At 41.2% G+C, this 23,978-nt stretch overlaps 1 protein-coding gene across 3 annotated transcripts in view; it reads right to left on the bottom strand.

Moving 5' to 3' along the window:
* The window catches only part of LOC120439988 (immunoglobulin lambda-1 light chain-like), a 34,525-nt gene extending 11,012 nt beyond the window's left edge, over window positions 1-23,513 (bottom strand). Inside the window, exons 1-4 of one of the 3 annotated variants that reach the window (XM_039611545.1) lie at window positions 23,454-23,513; window positions 23,043-23,370; window positions 12,927-12,958; window positions 11,707-12,219 (exon numbers count right to left, since the gene is read on the bottom strand). In XM_039611545.1, coding sequence (XP_039467479.1) covers window positions 11,897-12,219; window positions 12,927-12,958; window positions 23,043-23,370; window positions 23,454-23,493 — 723 coding nt within the window. In that variant the 5' untranslated portion in view covers window positions 23,494-23,513 and the 3' untranslated portion in view covers window positions 11,707-11,896. Of the gene's footprint in view, window positions 1-3,038; window positions 3,365-3,441; window positions 3,940-11,706; window positions 12,220-12,926; window positions 12,959-23,042; window positions 23,371-23,453 lie in introns of those variants that run through there. The other 2 variants (XM_039611544.1, XM_039611546.1) reach the window with 2 other exon arrangements.
* Between the last annotated feature and the right edge of the window lie 465 nt (window positions 23,514-23,978).

Here is a 23,978-nt window from a genome sequence, read left to right as displayed (position 1 = left end):
ACTTAGTGTAGTAAATCACACCTTCAGTGTTACTAGTTCATGGTCATATTTTAAAGACCTGACTTACATAAATGTTATTGAAAAAAGGTAAAAGAATGAAATCTCTAGTGTTCTTGTCTTCAATTTTCTAGATTTTCTTTCTGGCTTATAAACATCTAACATGAAGGTTCATTATATGGTACTAAATCTGTCTGAACTATTATAAACACCCAGATAGAGATGGATATCTTTCTTAGCAGCACCTTTGTTCTTGGCACACTTCAGCAACACAAGTTTCTTGTTAATGAGGGAAATGAGGGAAAACCAACTAGAAAGGCTAAAAAAAATTGTTATTACAGTTTCAAAAGCAAAAACATCAACATTTATATATGTAACCATGTCAAAATCAGAACATGTACACATTAAATATAAATGTGTGTACAATTAAGACAAACATCATAAACACATCTCTATATGAAATGAGAATTTGCTTCTCCATTTAAAAATGTGTTTTTGATTAATCCAGTGTATATTTCTATTGATTCGTTCTGTCTGACCAGTGTTGGGACTAACGCGTTATTAAGTAACGCGTTACAGTAACTACGTTATTATTGTGGTAACGAGCACGGTAACTAGTTATTATGCCAAAACCAGAAACGCGTTACTCGTTACTGGGATATAGATAGGCTCGTTATTCGTTACTTTGTGTGGTGGCTATCGGGGAGCTTCCACAGAGTCAATAACATTAGCAAATGGTGGAGGCAAGCAGGTGGATGAAGGAAAAGGGAGGCAAGAGGAGAGACCTGAAGCGGCCGCCGGTCCGAGTCTCAGGTGAACTGAACTTCAGGTAGGAAGTTATGACCTGCAGTCTATCAGTCAGATATAAACCAAGTTTAGGTGCAGTTTATTTTCGTTATGCTGACTTTTTCATACTGCGTGCTAGCTAGCATGACGGAGTTTCTATACAGCTGTGTGGGTGCTATGTTACTGATGTTGAACTTTATTTTGTTCATACGGTTAATTATTAGAGTTGCCAACCATCTGATAAAAAACAGAATCGTATTCGTCTCATATTCAGAGAAAATATTATATTTCGTATTGAGGTGAAAATGAACAGTTTGTTCGGTACTTCAGCTACAATGAAAAAGACACAAAGCCGGAGTTATTCTGTGTTTATGCTGCACAGCTGCCTCTTCTTCTCTCATTCGCTCCCTCTCTCTCTCCTGTTTCTACTTCAATCATGAAACTGATTAATGATCAGCTGATCGTCTTTTCTCTCTTGTTTGTTTATCACCCGCTTTGCGCCAGAAACAGGAATCCAGCGCTAAACAACAGCAGCACGCTTAAGCTTGATCAGCTGTTGTTAGAATTTATTTCATATTAATTTCTAGTATCAGCTGATGTTTGCTGGAGCCACAGCTGTGAAAGCTGCTGGTCATGATATCGATTTGGTTATGTGGTGAGAGGGAAACATGAAGATGAAACCAGGAGATGTCCTTACTGAATCATCAGAGCTGAACAGGTGATGGAGAAACAGGTTTACCTTTTAGGTGACATGAATGAGTTGAAGGGAAGTTATGAACTGTTTCTGAGAGACAAATAACACCAGGATCCTTTTCTATGTAGCTGACAGCTGGTAACTGTGCAGGGGCGGGTCTAGCAAAGTGTTGCCAGCAGTGGGGCATTAACAGGGAAAGGGGGGCACAAGGAAATACTTTTCTTTCTTATTCTCATTTAAAATGTCTAGCTTTTAAAAAAGAATTATCTGAGTCTTACAACAAACGATTGATAGATTGATAAATATATACCATCAAAACAGTGTACATCACTGTCACAACAGTGTTTGTTTTCATTCAAAGTCTTTATGATTTTTCCTATAATGGTGGGCCGGTCTCTAGTCAAAATGCCCGGGACGATTTTTTTGTCCCAGTTCAGCTCTGTATGCAGCTCATCTGCAGTCTGGTGTTGCCTACATCTTCCTATTCAGAAGGCAGAATTTCTGAGTTCTGAGTACAGTCAAAAGCACCACGACTGCAGTTTTTGTGTTTGATGTAAAAAGCGCTACTGACGCTGTGACGTAGGCTAGAATCATGCGGCGGTCAACGACGGTCCTGGCATGGGATTTCTCTTTTGGAAATGTGCACATTATTTTTTTCCTTTCTATTGGTAGGTGGCACAATGCAATTGTGGCAAGTAAGCAAGCTAGAAGACTGGCAATCTTGCTGGGTATCCAGTTACGGAAGCAACACATTAACAAGAGAATTCTGAGTAAAACCAAAGTTACTTTCCCTAGTAACTCGTTACTCTGAAAGTAACGAGTAACTTGAAGTAACTGAGTTACTTTTGATAGAAGTAACTAGTAATGTAACTAAGTTACTAATTTAAAGTAACTTACCCAACACTGTGTCTGACAGATAGAATCTGGTTACTGTCACATTTACTGCAGCTGGAATGCAATTAAACAATTATAACCATGAAAGAGCTGAGAGTAGTCTTTACAATTTTTATTATTTAAAAATAACTTGCAAAAACATAAAATACCATCCATCCATCCATCCATCCATCCATCCATCTTCATCCGCTTTATCCGAGGCCGGGTCGCGGGGGCAGCAGCCTAAGCAGAGAAGCCCAGACCTCCCTCTCCCCACCCATCATGGGCCCATCCTCCCGCAGGCCCACCACCCGCAGGAGGCGCCATAGGGGTCGGGTGCATTGTGTGCTGGGCGGCGGCCAGGAGCGGAGGCCCTGGCGGACTGATCCCCGGCTGCCAAGACATAAAATACCGTATGTTGGATAGTTTGGTTTATGTGTTTTTACATATTATAATTTGGGCCAATGTTAGTGAATGAGATGTATTTTTCCTTTTATACTTTTAATAATCAAGGTTAAAATGAATTAAAAAAAAACACCAACAACATTCCAGTGTTTAAAAACACAGCCTAAAGATAGTGGGTTACACTTAGTTCATTGGATATATATACTATCTGCATATGAAAGCGTTTCTAAAAGCAGAAGTAATACTTAGGAGGTTTTTGTCACAGCCTGAATCACTGTGATACGTGTGCAGAAGCAGAGTTATCATATGTATGACAGTAATACACTGCAGAGTCTCCTGTTTCTGCTTGCTTGATAATGAACTGGTAATCAATATTTGATGAGGATTTAGAGTTGAACCTGTCTGAGGAGAATCCTGTTCCAAAGCTTAGTGAGCTGTCAGAATGATGAAATCTTAGAACATATTGAGGAGCCTCACCAGGAACTTGTTTATACCATCTAACAGAATTCCTATCATATCTCTCTATGTTGCAGTTGAGAACAACTTCTTGACCTGAAGAAACTGTGTGGACAGCAGGTGTTTGGGTCAACACGATGACTGCATCAACATCTGCCAGGAAACACACACAAAAACATGAATGAAAAGTTTACCTCCAAAAATATACACCCTAAAACAGAAGATCTTACATGTTAGAGCAGTGATGAGAGTGCACAGGGTCCACAGCATGTTGTCAGGTGTAAATGATCTTTACTGTTCAGCTGAGATGTGAGTAGGATTGTAGTGAGAAGTGAAGCGATACTGACACTTAAAGACACAGAGGAGAGGCAAACCAAAGGAGGAGGAGATTCAACAAAATGATTTTCATTCATAGATTAAAAAATCATTTCTAATGCAAATAACATCAATTAAATGTTTCTGGCTCATGTTCAACCGACACACTTATGGCTGTCATGACATATTGCTCACGAAAATATTGTTGTAAAGGGAATAAATATTATGTAACTGATTATTGACAGTTTTAGGTGTTAACACCAATCTCTTTCTAGCTGAAATGTGAGCAGGACTTATGTGAAAAGAATAAACAGTAAGGTTTATAAGAACATGAGGTAGAACAAGTCTCAACAAATTCAGAACAGTTGTAGTTTAAATGCAAATGTCCTTATCCTCACACATCACACGTTTTCTTCCCGTCTTATATTTATTTCTGCCTGATGTATAGTCATCACTATTTAAGAGGTGAGACTGGTGTTTACTAAATTTCTATTACTTATAGATAACTTTTAGTTATACACAGTATTAGTTCACTTCTGACTTGTTTTGGCTGAATAATATCTCTATATTCCTCTGCTTGCTTTATTCATATTTTCAATGATGAATATTAAAATTAATTTTAAAACTAAACAAAACAAATAACACAGTATTTGGAGGTGGTGGGATTTCAGTGTGTTTCTTGGATGTGTCTTTTTTAAAGCATGTGAAAGAGCATCAAAAAGCAGAAGTATCTGTGAGGAGGTTTTTGTCACAGTGTGAATCACTGTGATACCCCACTGTAAACAGAGCCGTCCCATGTCTGACAGTAATAGACTGCAGAGTCTCCCTCCTCCACATTGTTGATGATCAAACGATAATCGGTTGTTGACTGATGAGTGGATGTGAATTTTGGAGCAGAGAACCCAGAGCCATAGCCTGGAGAACTAAAGCTATAATGAAAACGCAGCATATGCTGAGGACTTCCTCCTGGAATCTGTTTATGCCAGACAGCAACAGCATTAGTAACAGTCCCCAGGTTACAGTCCATGGTGGCTGTCTCTCCTTTCCTCACTGATAAAACAGGAGGTTTCTGTGTCAGCACCGTCACACCACTCACACCTGCAAACAACAAGAAGACATGGAGTCAAGAGAAACACACTGACATTTAAATCTAGCAGTGTTTTCTACAGTATATTTTAGACTCTTTACATGTTAGAGCAGTGATGAGAGCACAGAGAGTCACCAGCATGTTGTCTGAGTGGTCTAAGAACTGAGTGGAGAGATGATGGTGGAAGATCTATTTAATACAACTAACAGGAGGAGGAGCATTGGAGTTTTTTTTCTCTCTCGCTTGCCTGTGTTATTAATATTAAAAACAATAATAATATGTCTTGTATACATAGTTTTTTTCTTATTTTGGAATGGTTAATAACCATTCTTTCTTCATGGTTGGTTATATTTTATACTTTTAACTTGTATTGTATTTAAAAACTATAATTAGATTAGTATATTCTGAAGCAACAAAGTTTTCAATTTCAGCCTTAGCTCTGTAGAAAATCATTTTCACAGCAAGTTATTCTCAAGACACGTCAAACTTTGTGGTGACTTTGCACAACAATGGGATCATCTAATTAAATAACTAAATATCTGTATATAAGATGGACCTGTTTAGAAATGTGATGTATAAAAACAGTTTTGTAAAAACAGAAAAAGTTTGCAGCTTGAAATTCCCACCCTGTGATAAACCATTAAGATTCAGCAGTTAAAATAGACTGTAAAATAAATCTGATATAATTATGTCAAAATTTGTCACAGCAGTTGCATCATGAGAGCTGACGGAGATGCTATCACCTTCATTGTTACAAACGATCAGTTTAATCAAAATTAAAGCTTGCTAAATAAAAAGTAATAAATAAATTTAAAAAAAAATCTGATTGGTTATATTTAAATTTGGCTATTTTAAATTATATTCCAAAGTGTCATGTTTAGGCTTTGTGCAGGCAGGATAGGAGGAATGATGGACCAAAAAGTGCAGAGTTAAACCAAAGATTTATTACTGAATGACAAAAACAGAATACTGGCTAAACTGGGAACACCGCCGGCTTGGCGGGCGGGTGGCTTAGGATAATAGAGATTGTGACACAGACCAAAGAAAACACAGGGCTTAAATACACAGAGGAAGCCATTAGGGAATGGGAGACAGGAGGGAAACACAGCTGGGACAAATCAGGGCTAACGAGACAAGGGAAGCAAAACCAGATACATTAACATGGTATAATTCTTAAACATGTAGCCTAAAGCAGATAACTCGTAAACTGGAGAGGAAATGGCGTGTCACAAATTTAGAAGATCATCATTTAGCCTGGAGAAATAGTTTGCTGCTTTATAAGAAAGCCCTCCATAAAGCCAGAACATCTTACTATTCGTCACTGATTGAAGAAAATAAGAACAACCCCAGGTTTCTCTTCAGCGCTGTAGCCAGGCTGACAAAAAGTCAGAGCACCGTTGAGCCAACAATCCCTTTAACACTAACTAGTAATGACTTCATGAACTTCTTCACAAATAAAATTTTTATCATTAGAGAAAAAATACTCATAATCATCTCACACATGTAACATTATCTACAGCTACTTTCAGTACCATTGATATTCATTTAGAGTATTTTTCTCCTATGGACTTTTCTGCATTAACTTCAGTAATTACTTCCTCCAAACCATCAATGTGACTTTTAGGCCCCATTCCTACAAAACTGCTTAAAGAAGTCCTGCCATTAATTAATGTGTCAATCTTAAATATGATCAATCTAATAATCACCTATGTACCACAGCCCTTCAAGTCGGCAGTAGTTAAACCTTTGCTTAAAAAGCCATCTCAAGACCAAGCGGTCTTAGATAATTATAGGCCAATCTCCAACCTTCCTTTCATATCAAAAGGAAGAGTAGTTGTCAAACAGCCAACAGATCACCTCATGCACGAGGTGCTGCGTCCTCACACTGCTAACTACCTGGATGATGTGATCATGCACAGTGACACCTGGGTGGAGCATGTGCAGTGGGTGGCCGTGGTCCTTTAGTCGCTGAGGCAGGTGCGGCACAGGGTAACCCGAAGAAGTGTACAGCTGGACGGAGGGAGGTACAGTATTTGGGGTACGACTTGGGAGGCAGGCAGGTGCGTCCACAGGCGGAGAAGGTGGCAGTCATTGCATCCTGCCACATCCCAAGACGAAAAAGGAGGTCAGGTGGTTCCTGGGGCTGGCTGGGTACTGTCGCCAGTTCGTGCCCGGGTTTGCAGACCTGACCAGCCCCTTGACTGATCTCACCCGAAAGGGTGTCCCAGATGTGGTCCAGTGGATGGTCTGTTTTTTATCCCAAGATCAAACTTGTCATAATTTCACCAATTGCAATTTAAAAGTCTTTGCTATCAAAATGCTTCCAGTCCTGATGTTGAGCACTCTTTTTCACCACTGTGTTGTTGTCGTTTATAGATTGTAAGAGCAGGATGGCTAATAGAAAGGCCAGTCCTGAATACAAGACCCCAATAAAAAGGAGGAGGGTCGCTGAGCAGGCTGGTACTTCCACCAGCCCAGATGCACATGTGGTCAAAGGTGTGAAGCGTAAAGCCCAGCAAGATGGACAGGACACAAGCAAGCAAGGAAAGAGCTCTAAACTTCTTCACCATATGAGCAGTGACAAGGAGCCAGCGTCTTCCTCCTTGGACACTGATAAAGGTAAGCTAATTAACTGAGTGAGCGCTAGATTAAGTGTCCAGATGGTTGCTAGCTTTCAGATATTAGTGTTTGGGACATATTTGTCTCTATCATCTATTAAGCTGATGTGCTCTTGGTGTTTTCTACATCTGCAGACTGCAGCTTGAACATTTCAGAGGGCTGCAGTAAAAACATAAAGGTGTGCACGAGAAATGGCGAAAGGAAGGCCGCGGGAGACAGCAAAGAGCCACCTAAGAAAAAGAAAAGGAACGTGGACCAGGACAAAACCACAAATGGAGTTTGCAGTTGATGCTGCAAAGTAGCTTGAGGACAAACACATCTTTCACCGAGACATCAAGGGCGAGAACATTCTGATTGAGACAAGCTGAGATGTGCCTCTTGTTCGCACCATCGACTTTGGACTGAGCTGTTTTGTTAAGGAGCGATCGTAGTTAAAAAATACAACCGTCTTCTATGGTAACATATTCTGCTCCTGCTCTTCACAGACATAACAATTTGTGTCTTTTGCTTTAGAAGAAGTTGGAATCATGTCTGCTTATTAGGTACAGCTGTTCACACCCCTCCCGAGTGGTACAGGCGCAATTACTACAAGTCCAGACGCTTCATGCACGGGACTTTAATACAATGAAGTTCCTCAGAAAGGAACTGAAAATCAAAAAGAAAAAAAAAAAAAAAAAATCAAAAAGCATCTCTCCACAGGTAAGAAAACTTTACACTTCATGATTCACCGATGCCTTGGATCACTGAAACTATCCTCTTCATGTTTTTTCTCTTTTCTTTCTGTCCAGACTGCCGGAATTTCTTGAACGCATGCTTTTTTTTTTTTTTTTGTCTGTCCCATTTGGTTCTTTAGCCATCAGAATTGTTGTCTGAAGACCAACAAGGATACCAAATGGATTTATTTTGCCAAATGGATCATCATGGCATTGCCGTATTGGTCCATTTGATCAAACTTTGTTGTTATTATTTATTTTATTTTCAGTTGTTACAGATGGGACAGACATGACTGGGGGATAGGAAAGGGAGAAAAAAAAGAGAGGAAGGAAAAGAAAAACAGAAGGGAAAAGGGACAGTGAGAAAGGGCACTTACAAAGACAAAGAGAAAAAAAAAATCTCCTGGATCACCTGTTGAGAGAAAAGAAGAAGACAAGACAAGCAAAAAACAAAAAAAAACAAAGCAACATACTAAACACAACACCATCACGTTAATCTAGCTAAGTGTGAACAGCAGTAAATACTAAATATTGAAAGTTGTTGTGCAGCACGCAGGACAGACAGCGCACAATGTGCTTTGAAGTAGCAGATAAGAAAGGTGTAGTTTATGTCTACGAACAGTAAACACCCGTGTGCACACCTGTGTGGATCAACGCGCTTGTATACAAAAGGTTTCCCCATGTAACGGTCTGCTAGAGGGTGTGGAGGCCCATAGCCCTGTCCCCCAGGGCATGAAGCAGGCATGGAGGAGATCCAGGCTCCAGACATCCAGAGGCCCCAGAGTGCGAGAGCCCAAGGAGTACCACCGGAGGGGCATCCATGCCACCCTCCTGGGAAGGGCTGAGGAGATCCCCAGACGAGGGGGTCACCCAGTAGCCACGGAGCAGAAGCCAGAGGGGGCTGCACTGGCGTGCCCGCCGGCTCTGCCGGCAGCCAGCTGTGCCAGAGTGAACCGAGTTGCAGGCCCCGAGGCCGGAGGCCCGAGGGCCCCCTTTGAGGCCTGACCGAGCGACAGGCACCAGGCCCCGCCAAGTAGCCACCGGGAGTGAGCTGGTGCATACCTGAGCGCCCAGCCCCGGACACCAAGAACCACCAATGCACCAACCCCTGAGGGCATCAGTTACCAACAGGGAGTGTGGTGAGGGGAGATAGGCCTCCACACTTGGAGGGCCTGGGAGTACCCAGGGAGGTGGAGTCTAAGACCCGACCTGACATATAGACACAGACAAACAGGCACACACAGACATAAACATGCTTTCCCACCCTCATGCACACATATACAAACACTCAGCACTCACCCAACGTAGGGACAGACATACATAGACATGTACACACAATCATACTCCCCAAACATACTCTATGCCCCGGGTCCAGGTACCCTCGCCCCCAGAGGGGGAAACGGCACCCAGACCCAAGAGATGTGACCCTTTCCCCCGGGGTGCAGGCAAGCAGACCGCCCCAGGCTCCGCAGCAGCAGGGAGGCCAATCGGACAGCCAACACCTCCTCCCAGCCCCCCGCCCCGATGGCTAGTAGAGAACGGGGGTGTGTGAAGACCCTCTTGAACGCATGCTTAACTAAAGTCCCGGAGAAGCGCACAACGTTGGAGGACCTTCGGCTTCACCCCTGGCTTCTGGGTTCAATACCTCATACTAGCCTTCTGGCCCGTGATAGAACCTGAACCATCTGACTCTCTCCACCTCTGTCCCCTCTATCTAAATGGGGGAGTCCTCTCCGCCCTGCATCATATTTGATAAATCAGTTTGTGTTTGTTGTGACTTCTAAATAATCAGTGTGATATCCAAATATATGGATTACTGAAGGGATGAGAATATCTTACATGTTTCAAAATACTAATAAAAAGAGGAAGGTTACAAGACTATACAAAGACACTGGATAGACTAAAGCTCATTAAGAGGAGACAAGACACAGGCTTTCATTCATACACCAAATAAGAGCTGTTTCCCAATTAATTATTCAATTATAAATTTTCCCCCCAAAATAAGTCCTTATCCTCATTTATTCATCCAAACTTTTAGTTGTTTCAGCTTCATATGGGTAACTAACAACTTTATAATGAAACACTGAACAAGAGTTGTTTAATATCATTATGGTCACATTTACTGCTGCTGGAGAATAGTAGTATTAATGTAGTGTCTATCAACCTTTAAAATATAACATTATATGTTGTATGTTAGATAGCTTGGTGTGTATGATAACTTGAAGTCTATTGGCTGAATAAGAATTGCATATTCTGGGACCTTGCTTTTTTGTTTTGTTTTGTTTTATTAATGAATTTTTTAAATGAATTGAAAAAAACAATCTATAGGTGGGGGCTCTCCACTTTAAAAAAAATTAAGGGTGTCCATGTTCCTTGTTGCTTGTCTTCATGTTCCGTGTTCCCCATCTCAGGTCTTTATAAGATAAGATAAGATAATTCTTTATTGTCATTGCACAGTCATACATAGTACAGTAGTACAATGATAGTAATAGACTGCAGAGTCTGCCTCCTCCACATTTTTGATGATCAAACGATAATCTGATGTTGACTGATGAGTGGACATGAATTTTGGAGAGGAGAACCCAGAGCCATAGTTTGGAGAACCCCAGCTATGATACATATTCAGCACATACTGAGGAACTCCTCCTGGAATCTGTTTATACCAACGAGCAGCATCTGTAACAGTCCCCAGGTTACAGTCCATGGTGGCTGTCTGTCCTTTCCTCACTGATAGAACAGGTTTCTGTGTCAGCACCGTCACACCACTCACACCTGCGAACAAGAGGACACGGAGTCAAGAAAAACACACAGATATCTTTATATATGTGTGCAATATAAATCAGAGTGTTTACATGTTAGAGCAGTGATGAGAGCACAGAGAGTCACCAGCATGATGTTGGTGTGGGCTAAGAACTGACTGGAGAGAAGCTGCTGGAGAAGCTATTTAACACATCTAACAAGGAAGAGGAGCTTTGAATGAAGCCTTTCCCCCCTGTCCATTGTGTATATAAGCTTTTCATGATGTCTTCTGCTTTTCATTCTGTTACATCATCATCATCATCACTGTTTTGTTTTCTTCTTTGTTTATTCCTTTATGGGCTGGTCCATCTCTCCACATCCTGAATGAGACAGACTTACCTACTAGTTGTATTTAATGATTTAAATGTTCAAAGCAAACGCGCATATGACAGCAAAGGTTTAGTTTAGTTGTATGACTGCACTCCCTCTAGTGTTCCTTAACAGTAAAGAAAGTTATGTTTGGACAAAAATGAAGCAGGTTTCAGCTGTCTGTGAATAATCAAATGATAGTAACTGAAACATTTCTAGTAAGCAGCAGTTCCATTTTATTTTACACAGAGTTGATACTTCTTCATTTACATTTAGTTATAAATGAGATACTAAGACCTGCAGGTGCATCCTGTGCAAAAAGAGAGGGAGGTTTTGAGAGGTGATGCTTCACTGAGTGTGAAGATTTTAGTTCAAATCTACAACCAACATTTTAAACCAGTGACACTTGCCCTCTCTCTTACTCATGAAGAATTATTGAATGATGCTCTCTAGCGTGCAAAAGATACACAGCGTGTCTTTCAGAATATACTTGTGTTTTAACTATGGGAACAACACATTTAAAAATGGTGTTCTTATGAGTGTTTTTCCATCTATGTGCCCCTCTCTAAAATTTAAGAGTTCATTTTAATCATCTTAAATTTATGTTACTAACAAAACAGTGACAGTTTCTTATTTACTGACAAGAAAACACATTTTTTAAATCAATGCTTTTATTAATTTAATGCAAAACATGAATTCCTGAAGGTACTTGTTAAAAACCAGCACATGAATACATGACTTAAACCTTTTGCTTTATTCTGATTTCTAACATGTAAAGACTGTAATGAGCAAACAGCACAAGCAGTAAAGAAGCAGACTTTAAATGCACATTCTGGTCCTCGACTATTCAGTGGAACATTCTGACATCTTGATGGTTTTCTCTGAAGTCTGCGAGCCCAAAGACACTTTACATGTATAAACCTTATCCATGTTCCAGTCTGATGTCTGGATGGTCAGAAAGCTGCTGATTTGGTAAGTCTGGTCTGGTCTCTGAACAGCAGTGCTGGTAGAGATCCCACTGCTCACTGGACTCCCAGCAGCCAACCAGCTCACATCTACAAAAGGCACAGACTGACTGGACAGACAGACCAGAGAAGCTGTGTTGGACTGGAGCTCAGCACTGGACGGAGGGAAGACTGTCAGGACAGGAGGAGAGAGGCTGGAGGCTGAAAATACATGAAGGACATTTTTAAAAAAAAGAAAAGAAGAAAAGGATGTTCAGAAAACAAAAAAAAGATCAATGAAAGGAAAGAAGGAAATTGGAAATTAAGTCATAAAACCAGAAGAAATCAAGAAGAGTCAATATGAAATAAACATAACATTTGTTATGAAGTTAGAAGAAAACAAAACTAATGTACAATGCTAAAATATATAGATCCAGCACATTGTTTGAATTTCTTTTTATATTTTTACCAAATAAAATATGATTAGTTACTGTTTAACTTTCCATGTAAATGTCTTTGATTTAATTCTACATGTCAGCTAATGTGAGTAATTTTCTTTCACGTCAAGGAAAAGTGTACAGCCAGGTTCTAATCACTTCAAAGTAATTTTGAACTTTAGTAACACTGTTAACTACTATTGAAGAAAGAGAAAACGGGCCTATGTATGGTGAAATTAAACATAAATTAAAAGCAATAAGAACGGAAAAACGACATATTTCACACCATTTTCAGAGAAGTAGTTTGACACCATTTCACATTTTTTAAACATAAGTAATTCATGTCTCCTGTATATGAGACAACCTGAAACTATTTCAGATTGTACAAAATCATAAAAATGTTGCTGAACAAGAAACATTTTTGAATTAAGTAGTCATCAGCAGGTTTTTGCAAAATCTCTCTTGTTTTATGATCAGTTAAAAAGTACTTACTTGTCACAGTCAGCTTGGTGCCTTGTCCGAATACCACAGTGATTCAGTTTGTATACATGGCTGTACAAAAACCTCCTGACTGTCACTGATGAGGGAGAGGAACTGAAACATCCTGTAGAGACCAACTTTCACTGTCAACATCTCATTCACTTCATCAATGTTTGTATTTTATAACTGTGTCTCTCTCTGTAGTCATGTTTGCTCCTTTATGTCACTTGCTTTGTGTAAGATTTAATAAAGTCCTCATTATTGGCCAGTATTAATCAGAGCTGTAATGTCTCTCAATAAGATTTTGGCCACAGTCTGCTTCACTATGATGCAGCTTTATTGGAAGAGTCTTCCAATGTCTAACAGGAACTCACTGCAGAGTCTCCTGTCTCTGCATGATTGATAATAGACTTGAAATCAGTGTTTGGTCAGGATTTAGATATTAATCTGTCTGAGGAGAATCCTGCTGAAAAGGCAGGTGAGCTGTGAGAATGATGAAATCTCAGAACTGAGGAGAAAAACCAGGAACCTGTTTGTACCAGCTGACATAAAAGCTTTCAGCTTTTTTAATGTTGTATTTGAGCAGGTTAAAGGTAAAAAAAAAAAAAAAGAAATAGAAAAAATGAGCAATCCAATGCAGCACGGTGGCACGGTGGTTAGCACTCTTGCCGCACAGCAAGAAGGTCCTGAGTTCAATTCAAACATCAGGCCGGGGTCTTTCTGTGTGGAGTTTGCATGTTCTCCCCGTGTTTGCGTGGGTTCCCTCCGGGTTCTCCGGCTTCCTCCCACCATCCAAAGACATGTTGCTTGTGGGGATAGGTTAATTGGATAATCCAAATTGCCACTAGGTTTGAATGTGCGAGTGAATGTGAGTGCGAATGGTTGTCTGTCCCTGTGTGTTGGCCCTGTGACAGACTGGCGACCTGTCCGGGTGTGTACCGGCTCTCGCCCCTATGACAGCTGGGATAGGCTCCAGCGCCCCACGACCCTGAAAAGGATAAGTGGAAGCGAATGGATGGATGGATGGGATGAGCAATCCAATGTTTAATAAGATGATGAGGACGTATAGTTGAAACTTTCTGAGGAGAATCTTGTTTCAAAGCTGGGTGAGCTGTCATAATGGAAAAATCTTGGAACATACAGATGATCTTCTTCAGAAACTTGTTAATACAGCTAATAGAATTCCTATCATGTCTCTCAATGTTGCAGTTGAGATCAGCTTGTTGAAAACTTTGTACTTAAGTACAGTAAGTAAGTATTTGTACTTGGTTACTTCCCACCTCTGGGGACAGAAAACCTGTTCCAAAGCCAAGTGAGCTGCCAGAATGACAAACTGAGGAAACCCTCCAGGAACTTGTTTAGACCATCTAACATAATTGAACCATGTTGCAGCTGCGAACAACTTCTTGACCTGGAGAAACCTTGTGGACAGCAGGTATCTGGATAAACACTTCCGCTGCATTAACATGTGCCAACAAACACAGAAAGAACATGAGTGAAATGTCTTTCCCCAAAAAGATGGGCTATGAAACAGATGAGAAGAACGTCTTACACTTTAGAGAAGTGATGAGAGAGCAGAGAACCCAGACCCATAGCTTGGAGAACTAGAGCTATGATAAAAATACAGCACAAACTGAGGAACTCCTGGAATCTGTTTATACCAATAGACAGTGTTATCAACAGTCCCCAGGTTACAGTCCATGGTGGCTGTCTGTCCTTTCCTCACTGATAAAGCAGGAGGTTTCTGTGTCAGCACCGTCACACCACTCACACCTGCAAACAACAAGAAGACATGGAGTCAAGAGAAACACAAGCACATATGAATCCAACAAATAACTACTAATCTGAAGTATAAATGAGGTTCCATACATGTTAGAACAGTGATGAGAGCACAGAGAGTCACCAGCATGTTGTCACCGTGTGTTGAGACCTGTAACTTTGAAAGAGATTGCACTGCTTCTGTAGGAGGAGAGGAGGTGTGAACCATTAAATATGTGACAGAAAGTCAGAGAGACTGACAGGATGAGCAGCTAAATCTGAGTAGTTTGTGGTGTTTTGGGTAATTTATGTTCAGCGCAGGGTAATTTTGTTTTTGTATTAATAATTATTGGTAATTGTGATGTCTCACTCCTCTCCCTTAAAAATGTGCTGCTGCATTTTATTATGATAAATTGTTAGCTATGTCTCCTGGGGAGGTGTTCCTTCTTGTCTCACCGGGAGGATTCCCCGAGGCAGACCGGGGACATGTGTATCTCTCGGCTGGCCTCAGAACACCTTGGTGTTCCCCCAGAGAAGCTGGAGGAGGTGGCTGGGGAGAGGGAGGTCTGGGGTCCTCTGCTTGCCCCCGTGACCCAGCCCCGGATAAGTGGAAGAAGATGTATGTATGTATGGATGGGTGCTATGTCCCTCAGGTTTTTACTGATGCTTTTACAATGATCATTTTTTTATGTTTGGACAAAAAAAGAGAGCAGAATCCTGCTAACCCTTACAGGTAACTGTTATAATTACATAATCAACAATCCAGAAATCTTCTCTGTAAAGTCACATGAGACCGGAGTGTTTAGGGAACCGGGCAGAACATGTTCCCTCTAAGCCCGAAGAAAAAAAGAATGAACACACACATGTAAAGGAAGCACTCAAAACATGCGGTTATCCTAATTGGGCGTTCATAAAGTCAGCAAAGAGGCACAGAAAAGAAGATCAGACACCAGCGAGGGAGGATAAGAAAGACAGACGCAACAAAACTGTCATCCCCTATGTAGCGGTGTATCAGAAAAACTCAGGAGAGTTTTCTCCAAGCATGACATCCCAGTGTACTTCAGACCCAGCAACACACTCAGACAAAAACTGGTTCACCCAAAAGACAAAACTCCAAAACACAAACTTAACAGTGTGGTGTATGCTGTACAGTGTGTAGCGAGGAATACCCAGACCTCTACATTGGAGAGACCAACAGCCACTTCACAAGTGTATGGCACAACATAGAAGAGCCACCTCCACAGGACAAGACTCAGCAGTCCATCTGCATCTTAAGGATAAAGGTCACTCTTTCGAGGATGCCAATGTTCACATTTTGGACAGAGAGGACAGATGGTTTGAAAGAGGAGTGAAAGAAGCCATCTATGTCCACTGTGAGCGACCATCTTTGAACAGAGGCGGTGGTTTACGACACCAACTGTCTGCCATCCCCAGACGCCTTAACGCCCACTCACATCCTGGGCCATCTGACCTCAGGAATTCGCATGATAAGGTGGGGCCAGGTTTCACAATGAGCTCACCCGAAACCCTGGCTGATTGGAACCCACACCCATTTTCACACCTTGGCTTAGGCGATTAGAGGATCATCAGGGGTCCTTTTGTCCCTCTTTGGGGATACTCCCACTAGGTTTAAATCTGGGACTCTCCACCATTTGACCTTTGAACTGAAGAAGCTTCTCGGATGAGAGGTGAAACGTCTTCAAGCAACTTAAAGAAGTCCAGACGCTTTTCTTTGCAAGCTCCTTTGACTATGATTGTGTTATGTTCTACTCAATAGACTCTACAATGCTTACCCTCCTCCTTTTAACTCTTAATCAATGTCTAATGATGATGTAGAATTTAGTCGGTTTGAGGAGGATCCTGTTACAAAGTCAAGTGAATTGTCCTCATTGAAAAACTCTACATGCTGAGGAGCTCCATCAGAGACTTGAATCATTACAGGCAGTTCCTTGAACAGTTTTAGTTTAAATGCAAATGTCCTTATCGTCACACATCACACACAATGTAGGTCTGTTTTTTTTGTATATGATTTTGCATATGAGTAGTTGTGGCTGAATAATGTGGATTTTCCCTGTTTGCTTTGTTCATGATTTCAATGATAAATATTAAAAGAAAAATGAACAAACAAATAACACATTATTTGAAGGTGTGTTTGTTAGAGGTGTCTTTTATCAGGTTGTGAAAGAGTCTTAAAAAGCAGAAGTATCCGTGTGGAGGTTTTTGTCACAGTGTGAATCCTGTGATACCCCACTGCTAGCAGAGCTGTCCCATGTCTGACAGTAATACACTGCAGAGTCTCCTGTCTCTGTCCATTTAATTATGAACTAGGAATCATTATTTGATGAGGATTTAGAATTAAATCTGTCAGAGTAGAATCCTGTTCCAAATTCAAGTGAGCTGCCAGAATAGTGAAAACTTTCTGAGGAACCCCTCCAGGAACTTGTTTATGCCAGTTAACATAATTCCCATCATATCTCTCTATGTTGCATTTGAGAACAGTTTGTTGACCTGAAGAAACTGTGTGGACAGCAGGTATTTGGGTCACCACAATCACTGCATCAACATCTGCCAAGAAAAAGATGAGTGAAAGATTTACCTCAAAATACAAATTTTAAAATCAATAAGAACATGTTACACGTTAGAGTAGAGATGAGAGCACAGAGGGTCCCCAGCATGATGATAGTAGGTGGTGAAACTGATCCTGAAAGATGTGTACTTTTTATAAGCATTATTGTTTCAATCTCAATGATTTCATATAATCTCCTTTGTATTTGGTCTTCAAAAAATGATATAAATGATTTAATCAGTGTATATGTCACAGTACTGGGTCTGCGACTCAGCATTTGTCTTTCAGGTTTTGGATTTATAACCTTTGATTACTGTTGTTCATGATTTTGGTTTCCTTTTAAGTTTTCAGTGACCTTAGTTCTCCCTCCCTTAGTGTGTTTAATCTCTGCTGCTGTGTTTTCTCTGTGCTGTTCTGTTCCTGTGTTCACCGCTTCATGTCGAGTCACCCTTGTCTGTGTGTTCGTTCATCTCCTGTGTCTCCCCAGTCAGTCATGTCTCCCTGTGAGTGTTAGTTACCCTTGTCTCTGTGACCCATGTTCGCTCTGTCTTCGCTGTCAGTTGGATTTCCGTGTCAAATCTGTGTCTTTTACTTTGGTATTCTTGGATCCTTTGTTAATATTTCCAGTATGATTCCTCCATGTCCCTGTGTGATTGCTCCCAGCTTGCTCTCCTCTTGTATCTGATCCCCTCATTACTCCCTGTGTATTTAAGCCCTGTGTTCTGTTGTGGAAGTTTTTCCACTTAAATAAAGCCTGCAGATGAGCGGTGAGCGATAGCCAACATTCTTTAATCCAAACACACAAAGAACAGAAAACCAAGCTTGGTGGAGAGCCTGCATGACCACGGGGCAGGTCAGCAGAGTCTCACTGAGAGTAGTGTGGCTCTCAGTTAAATACCTTCTCCAGGAACAAAAGGCAGTACACAGCTGTTTCACACCTTAAGGTTTACACCCTTTCTACCTCCCAGAGTCCTTGAAGAGACAAAAGACTCTCCCTCCTGTGGAGTTGTCTGCTTCCCCCAACTTCCTAAATAGGCCCCCACCATTTGTCTTACTGTATGGGTGTCAGACATGTTAAAATCAGTGGCACCAAGGCATTACACAATAAAATAATGTCATTAGTACATAAGTGAAAGAAATTCCATTACAATCCCACCCTTTGATTCTTAAATCAAGAATCACATTAATACCAGAATTTCTTTCCTGACATTCTGTATATCACATCAACATTATTTTACACTTAAAGGAGTTTCACACTGTGTATCCTCACTTCACTGTTCTCTCACCACCCTTTGTTCATCTTTAATCTTCCCCACAATCTAAGCTCTCACATGCAAATGGCAACAACAATGATACAGAGGAAAGGTCTTCTCCAGAGTGTCAAAGTACTTTGCATGGCAAAGTGAAACAGCATTAGATGGTCATTCTCAGTCCCCGGTCATGGCTCCTGGTGTCTGTGCCGTTTACAGAGTCATAATTCCAACGCTGATCTCCCTCTGTGCTGTTACTTTTGGAGCTTGGCACGCTCTCTTCATCCCTCGATCTCTGTTCCAACGCAGCTGTAGATTTAAGGCAGAGCACGTCGTACACCTTAGTTGTCTTCCTCAACGTCAACGGCGAAACTCTTTCATTTTTTAAGATTTTGCTGTTCAAAATCTTCTCGTGACAATCCTTTGGAAGCCCAGTGGTGCAGCCCACTGTCGTTTGTCAGTTGTCCTGGAGATGGTTCCTGCTTCTCACTGGTCCTCTTGAAGTGTTCTCTCCCAGTCATGGTCTGCATCTGCACTTCAGTCTCTTCTTCCATATCTCTCATGTCACGGTCTCTGCAATTTAAAATGAAAGCTTCCCCGGAAAACCCTCTTTTGCCCTATGTCAGCTTAGCACAATTAGACATGCACAATGAAGTTGTACATTGTCTCTTAAAAATTCACAGGGATTCTCCCTTGGAGTAGTTTCACCCAGGCCCTGTCATAAGAGAAAACATTAGCCAGTGGTGTGTCCTGCTGTAAATCATGTGATTAGATCCCAAGATTAACCCTCTTTTGTGGAAAAAATAGATGTTAGCGCAGCGCATCTGTATGCACACTTTCTCACAGTGACCTCTGCACTGTAAACAATACAAGGTCATGAATAACACACCGCTGGTAAATTCAAAGACACAGAAAGTGGCGATTAAAAGGTTAAGTCTGCACGGCCCCAATGCCCATGCAACCTGTTGCTGTCACCTTTCTGCTGCTGTAAAAAGAAACATACATACATACATCCACCCTTTTGTCAGGTCAAGGTGGAGGTGCAATCTTGCATACTGGTGTCAAGTCAGTCAAGCTTTTGTCAGTCCCGTCAGTCCCCATTTTTTATTTGCTGACAGTAGAACCTCGTGACGCAATAAGTTTCTACTGCCAGCAATGACGTCATTTCAAAAAAGAAAAATAATTTAGACTGGATTACCTCGCTGAATCCTTTTTGGCAGGGACTTGTTTTCTGATTGTCCCAAATAAGTGGCTTTCTCCCAAGCCCATTTTAATTTTTTGGAGAAACTCACTTGCGATTGTTCAACATGTTGTGTAGCGCTTTCGATCCCGATCTTGCAGGCCTGCTTCAAAAAGAGGAAATTGCCAAACAAAAAAAATATCTCAGTGCACTGTTAAAAATCAAAACAATATGAAGTCCTCTTTTTAGAAGTTGTCTAAGCATGCTCTCTCAGAATGATAGATCAAAACACAACTAACTGGTAGGTTAAAAGTGGTACCAAAAGAAAATGCATAATCCCCAAAACTTTCATCCACCAGTCACACACCTCACACAACAATATTCTATTAGATAATGAGTTTTGTTTTCCCCCATGTAACCAGATGTGTGTCATGATAAGACCTCCCCCACACATCAGAAACAAGAAACTCAATAATCTATTAGTCCCCACTCATCTGACCCCCCTGCATCATTCTGTTCACCCCTGCAATGATTCAATCATCCTTCCCCAAAATAATACTAGTTCACTAGTCTATGTATCACTTCTTAACCCACTAAGTGAACCGGACAAGATGATGGTAACAGCAATGCATGCTTAAAATACTGTTTGATCTTCATGAGCTTCATTGCATGTGTGTTTGTGTTAGTAGGATTAATGCATTTTTCTGTTTGTGTAATTTTGTGTACCTCTCCTCTTTGCGATGCTCCAGACACTTTTCAATTCTCCACGCAAGGCAGTCGTTTTCTTCCCAGTTTCCTAAACCCAAATTTCAGTTCCCACACTAAAACAGCCATGTTCTCCCTGCTCCTTCCACTGTGGTCTCATCTCATCTCCCCTCCCTTGCAGCAGTCCAGTGAGAGTCAGTTGTCTTTCAGCTTTGCCCTGTGTTTTCCACTGTCTCATCTTGCCATTTTGCTCCAAATGTGGCAAATGTCCAACTCAGGCAGTCTTTTATAAAGGTCCATTTATACACAGTGAAGTTGCAGCTCGTTGGAAATGCACATCCATCCATTCATGATGATGCCATTTTTCTCCTTGCTGTCGCTGTCTTGCACAGCTGCTGCTGCTGCTGGACCTTTTCTTCACTGCTCAGGACACTGCTGTGAGCTCTTGAGATCCATCTCGTTGTTCTGGAACTGCATTTCTTGTCTTCAGGGAGAGATTCTTGGAGCTTGTGTTCTCAGGGTGACAAACACATGGAAGTTAAGCTGTAAAACAATTCAGCCAAAACTTGGCTTGAGTGTTTCTAATGATGTTAACCTATAATTTCTTGCGACTGCTGCACGTGAAAAATTGATCAGGGTCTGCTCTTCACCTGCAAGTGACACACTGAGACATTTTGATCATTCTTATCACTGCTTAAAAAAACGCGTCTCCCTCTCTGGTTCTGAAGTCCCCTTTCTTAAAAACCCAGAGAGATTGTAGTTGTTCTACATTGAAAATCACCAAACCCTCTTCCTATTTTTTTTACTTATTTTCATCAACAATTCTGCTAATTTTGTGTGTCCACCCTAGGGGAGCTGGTGGCCTGCAGTACCACCGTCTCGCGCTAGTTGGAAACAGCTTTTACGCACATTTCTACACCTCTCTCTCTCTTTTTTTTTTTTCTTTTTTGTTTTTGTTCCCTATTTTCAACATTTTGAACCCCATTTTTCACTGTTTTTTGGTTGTTGATTTTTTTTTTTTCCACACACATCAACTTTTCCCACACAACCATTCTCTGCAATCTTACACACCACACATTTACTCTGTTCTTACCATACAGTCAAACATTGAGTTTTGTCCCTGGCCGCCTGGTGGAACGTCTGCCGCAGTCGCCTCTCGAGCCACTAATCCGGCTCCGCTGACTGCCCCTGGAATCTAGATTCTCTATTACTACACGAGGCGTCCCCCGTGAGGTTCCTTGCCTTCTACGGACCAAGGAACGAACACCGCCACCCCAGTCTCCTTTGAAGAAGTTAGGATCTTTTAGAAGACGCTAGAGATGTCACTCCGTGATTCTACACGAAGACTCTCCGTGATTCTACACGAAGACTCCCTCGGAGCTCTTGCCCTGGAAGGTCGTAACACACCTTCCTGGGCTCCCCGAAGGCTGCAACACGCTCACCTCCTCGGCCAGACACAAATCTCTCGTGACTTGTTACAAGTTAGCTATCACTCACCCATCTGCAGGAGTCCCCTCAAAATCGATGGTCTCGGTGGTGACTGAAACACGCGCGGCTCCGTGACTCCTCCATTTCCTTTGCTTCAACAGCCGGTAGGACAAAGGTACCTTTTTCCTCTGGGGTGATCAGCCCATCCACGGAAGCGTTGTTCAGCGACCACACGGACCACCCTGCTCGCAGCGCCATTCTGTTGTGGAAGTTTTTCCACTTAAATAAAGCCTGCAGATGAGCGGTGAGCGATAGCCAACATTCTTTAATCCAAACACACAAAGAACAGAAAACCAAGCTTGGTGGAGAGCCTGCATGACCACGGGGCAGGTCAGCAGAGTCTCACTGAGAGTAGTGTGGCTCTCAGTTAAATACCTTCTCCAGGAACAAAAGGCAGTACACAGCTGTTTCACACCTTAAGGTTTACACCCCTTTCTACCTCCCAGAGTCCTTGAAGAGACAAAAGACTCTCCCTCCTGTGGAGTTGTCTGCTTCCCCAACTTCCTAAATAGGCCCCCACCATTTGTCTTACTGTATGGGTGTCAGACATGTTAAAATCAGTGGCACCAAGGCATTACACAATAAAATAATGTCATTAGTACATAAGTGAAAGAAATTCCATTACAGTTTTCTTCTGTCAACAAACAAAAAAAGCAATAGAAATAAATAAACACAGGGAAATTGCCTTATCTGTATATGTTTACATTCTCTTTCTACCTCATTAACATGCTTCTGATGAACTAAAGCTGATTCAAAATGAAAATTCTCTGCAACTAGCTGATCTGAGTCTTGTTTATTTTTTGACTGAATTTTAGTGAAGCATGAATTAGTGAATTAATGAACTGTAATATAAAGGTGATTTGTGTGGTCTCATTTTTCTTCTTACTGTGGCTTGAAATCAGATTAACCAGTTAATATGTTGAGAATGTTTTTCATCAAACATGTTTTACAGTACAATAATATTAAAAGCTGATGATGTGAGGTTTTATGTGTGAACAATGTGTGTATATTTCGGTCCTTTGTTTATTTAAAGTGAAAGTGGAAATAAAGAAAGAAATACAATGAATACATTTAAAAGAGCAATGTTTAAGAACTAATTGTTTATATGGTGCACTGAGTTTGTGCCCAAAAAGCAGAAGTAATAGTGAGGAAGTTTTTGTCACAGTGTAAATCACTGTGATGCGTACTGCTTAACAGAGGTGTCCCATGTCTTACAGTAATAGACTGCAGAGTCTTCCTCCTCCACATTTTTGATCATCAAACGATAATCTGTTGTTGACTGATGAGTACATGTGAATTTTGGGGAAGAGAATCCAGAGCCATAGTATTGAGTACTCCAGTCATGACGAAACCTCACTACATACTGAGGAACTCCTCCTGGAATCTGTTTATACCACCAAGCAGGTTCATTAGTAACAATCCCCAGGTTACAGTCCATGGTGGCTGTCTCTCCTTTCCTCACTGACACAACAGGAGGTTTCTGTGTCACCACCGTCACACCACTCACACCTGCAAACAAAGAGAAGACATGCACTCAAGAGAAAAACACGGACATTAGTATATATGTGTGCAATATAAATCAAAGTGGTTACATGTTAGAGCAGTGATGAGAGCACAGAGAGTCACCAGCATGATGTCGACGTGAACGAAGAACTGATTTGAAGAAAAGGTGCTGGAGGAGCCATTTAATACAACTAAGAGGAGGAGGAGCTGTGCCTCCTCCTTTCTCCCTATTACATCATCATATTTTTTCTTTTTTCTTCATTTGTTTCTTAATTAGCGTCATAATCTATATATTCTAATTGAAGCATAAAATCAGAAAAATGAGAAAATTATACCAAGGCCTCCAGAAGCACAAAGGGAATAATACCTTTATTAAAACTTCATTGGAAAACAACATTGACATTTCTCATTGACTTTGAGAAATGCTGCAGCTCGTCTTCTGACACGAACCAATAGATGTGAACATATTTCTCTGGTGCTTGCTATCTTCACTGGCTCACTGTTCACTTGAGAATTGATTTTAAAATTTTATTGTTGACTTACAAAGCCCTGAATTGGATATTTGTCTGACCTCTTACAGCCTTGTGTGCCCTCTAGAGCTTGTCGATCAAATG

This window comes from Oreochromis aureus, linkage group 4, assembly GCF_013358895.1.
Source record: "Oreochromis aureus strain Israel breed Guangdong linkage group 4, ZZ_aureus, whole genome shotgun sequence".
In the NCBI taxonomy this organism is placed as follows: Eukaryota; Metazoa; Chordata; class Actinopteri; order Cichliformes; family Cichlidae; genus Oreochromis; species Oreochromis aureus.
This window is presented reverse-complemented; position numbering and strand designations above follow the sequence as displayed.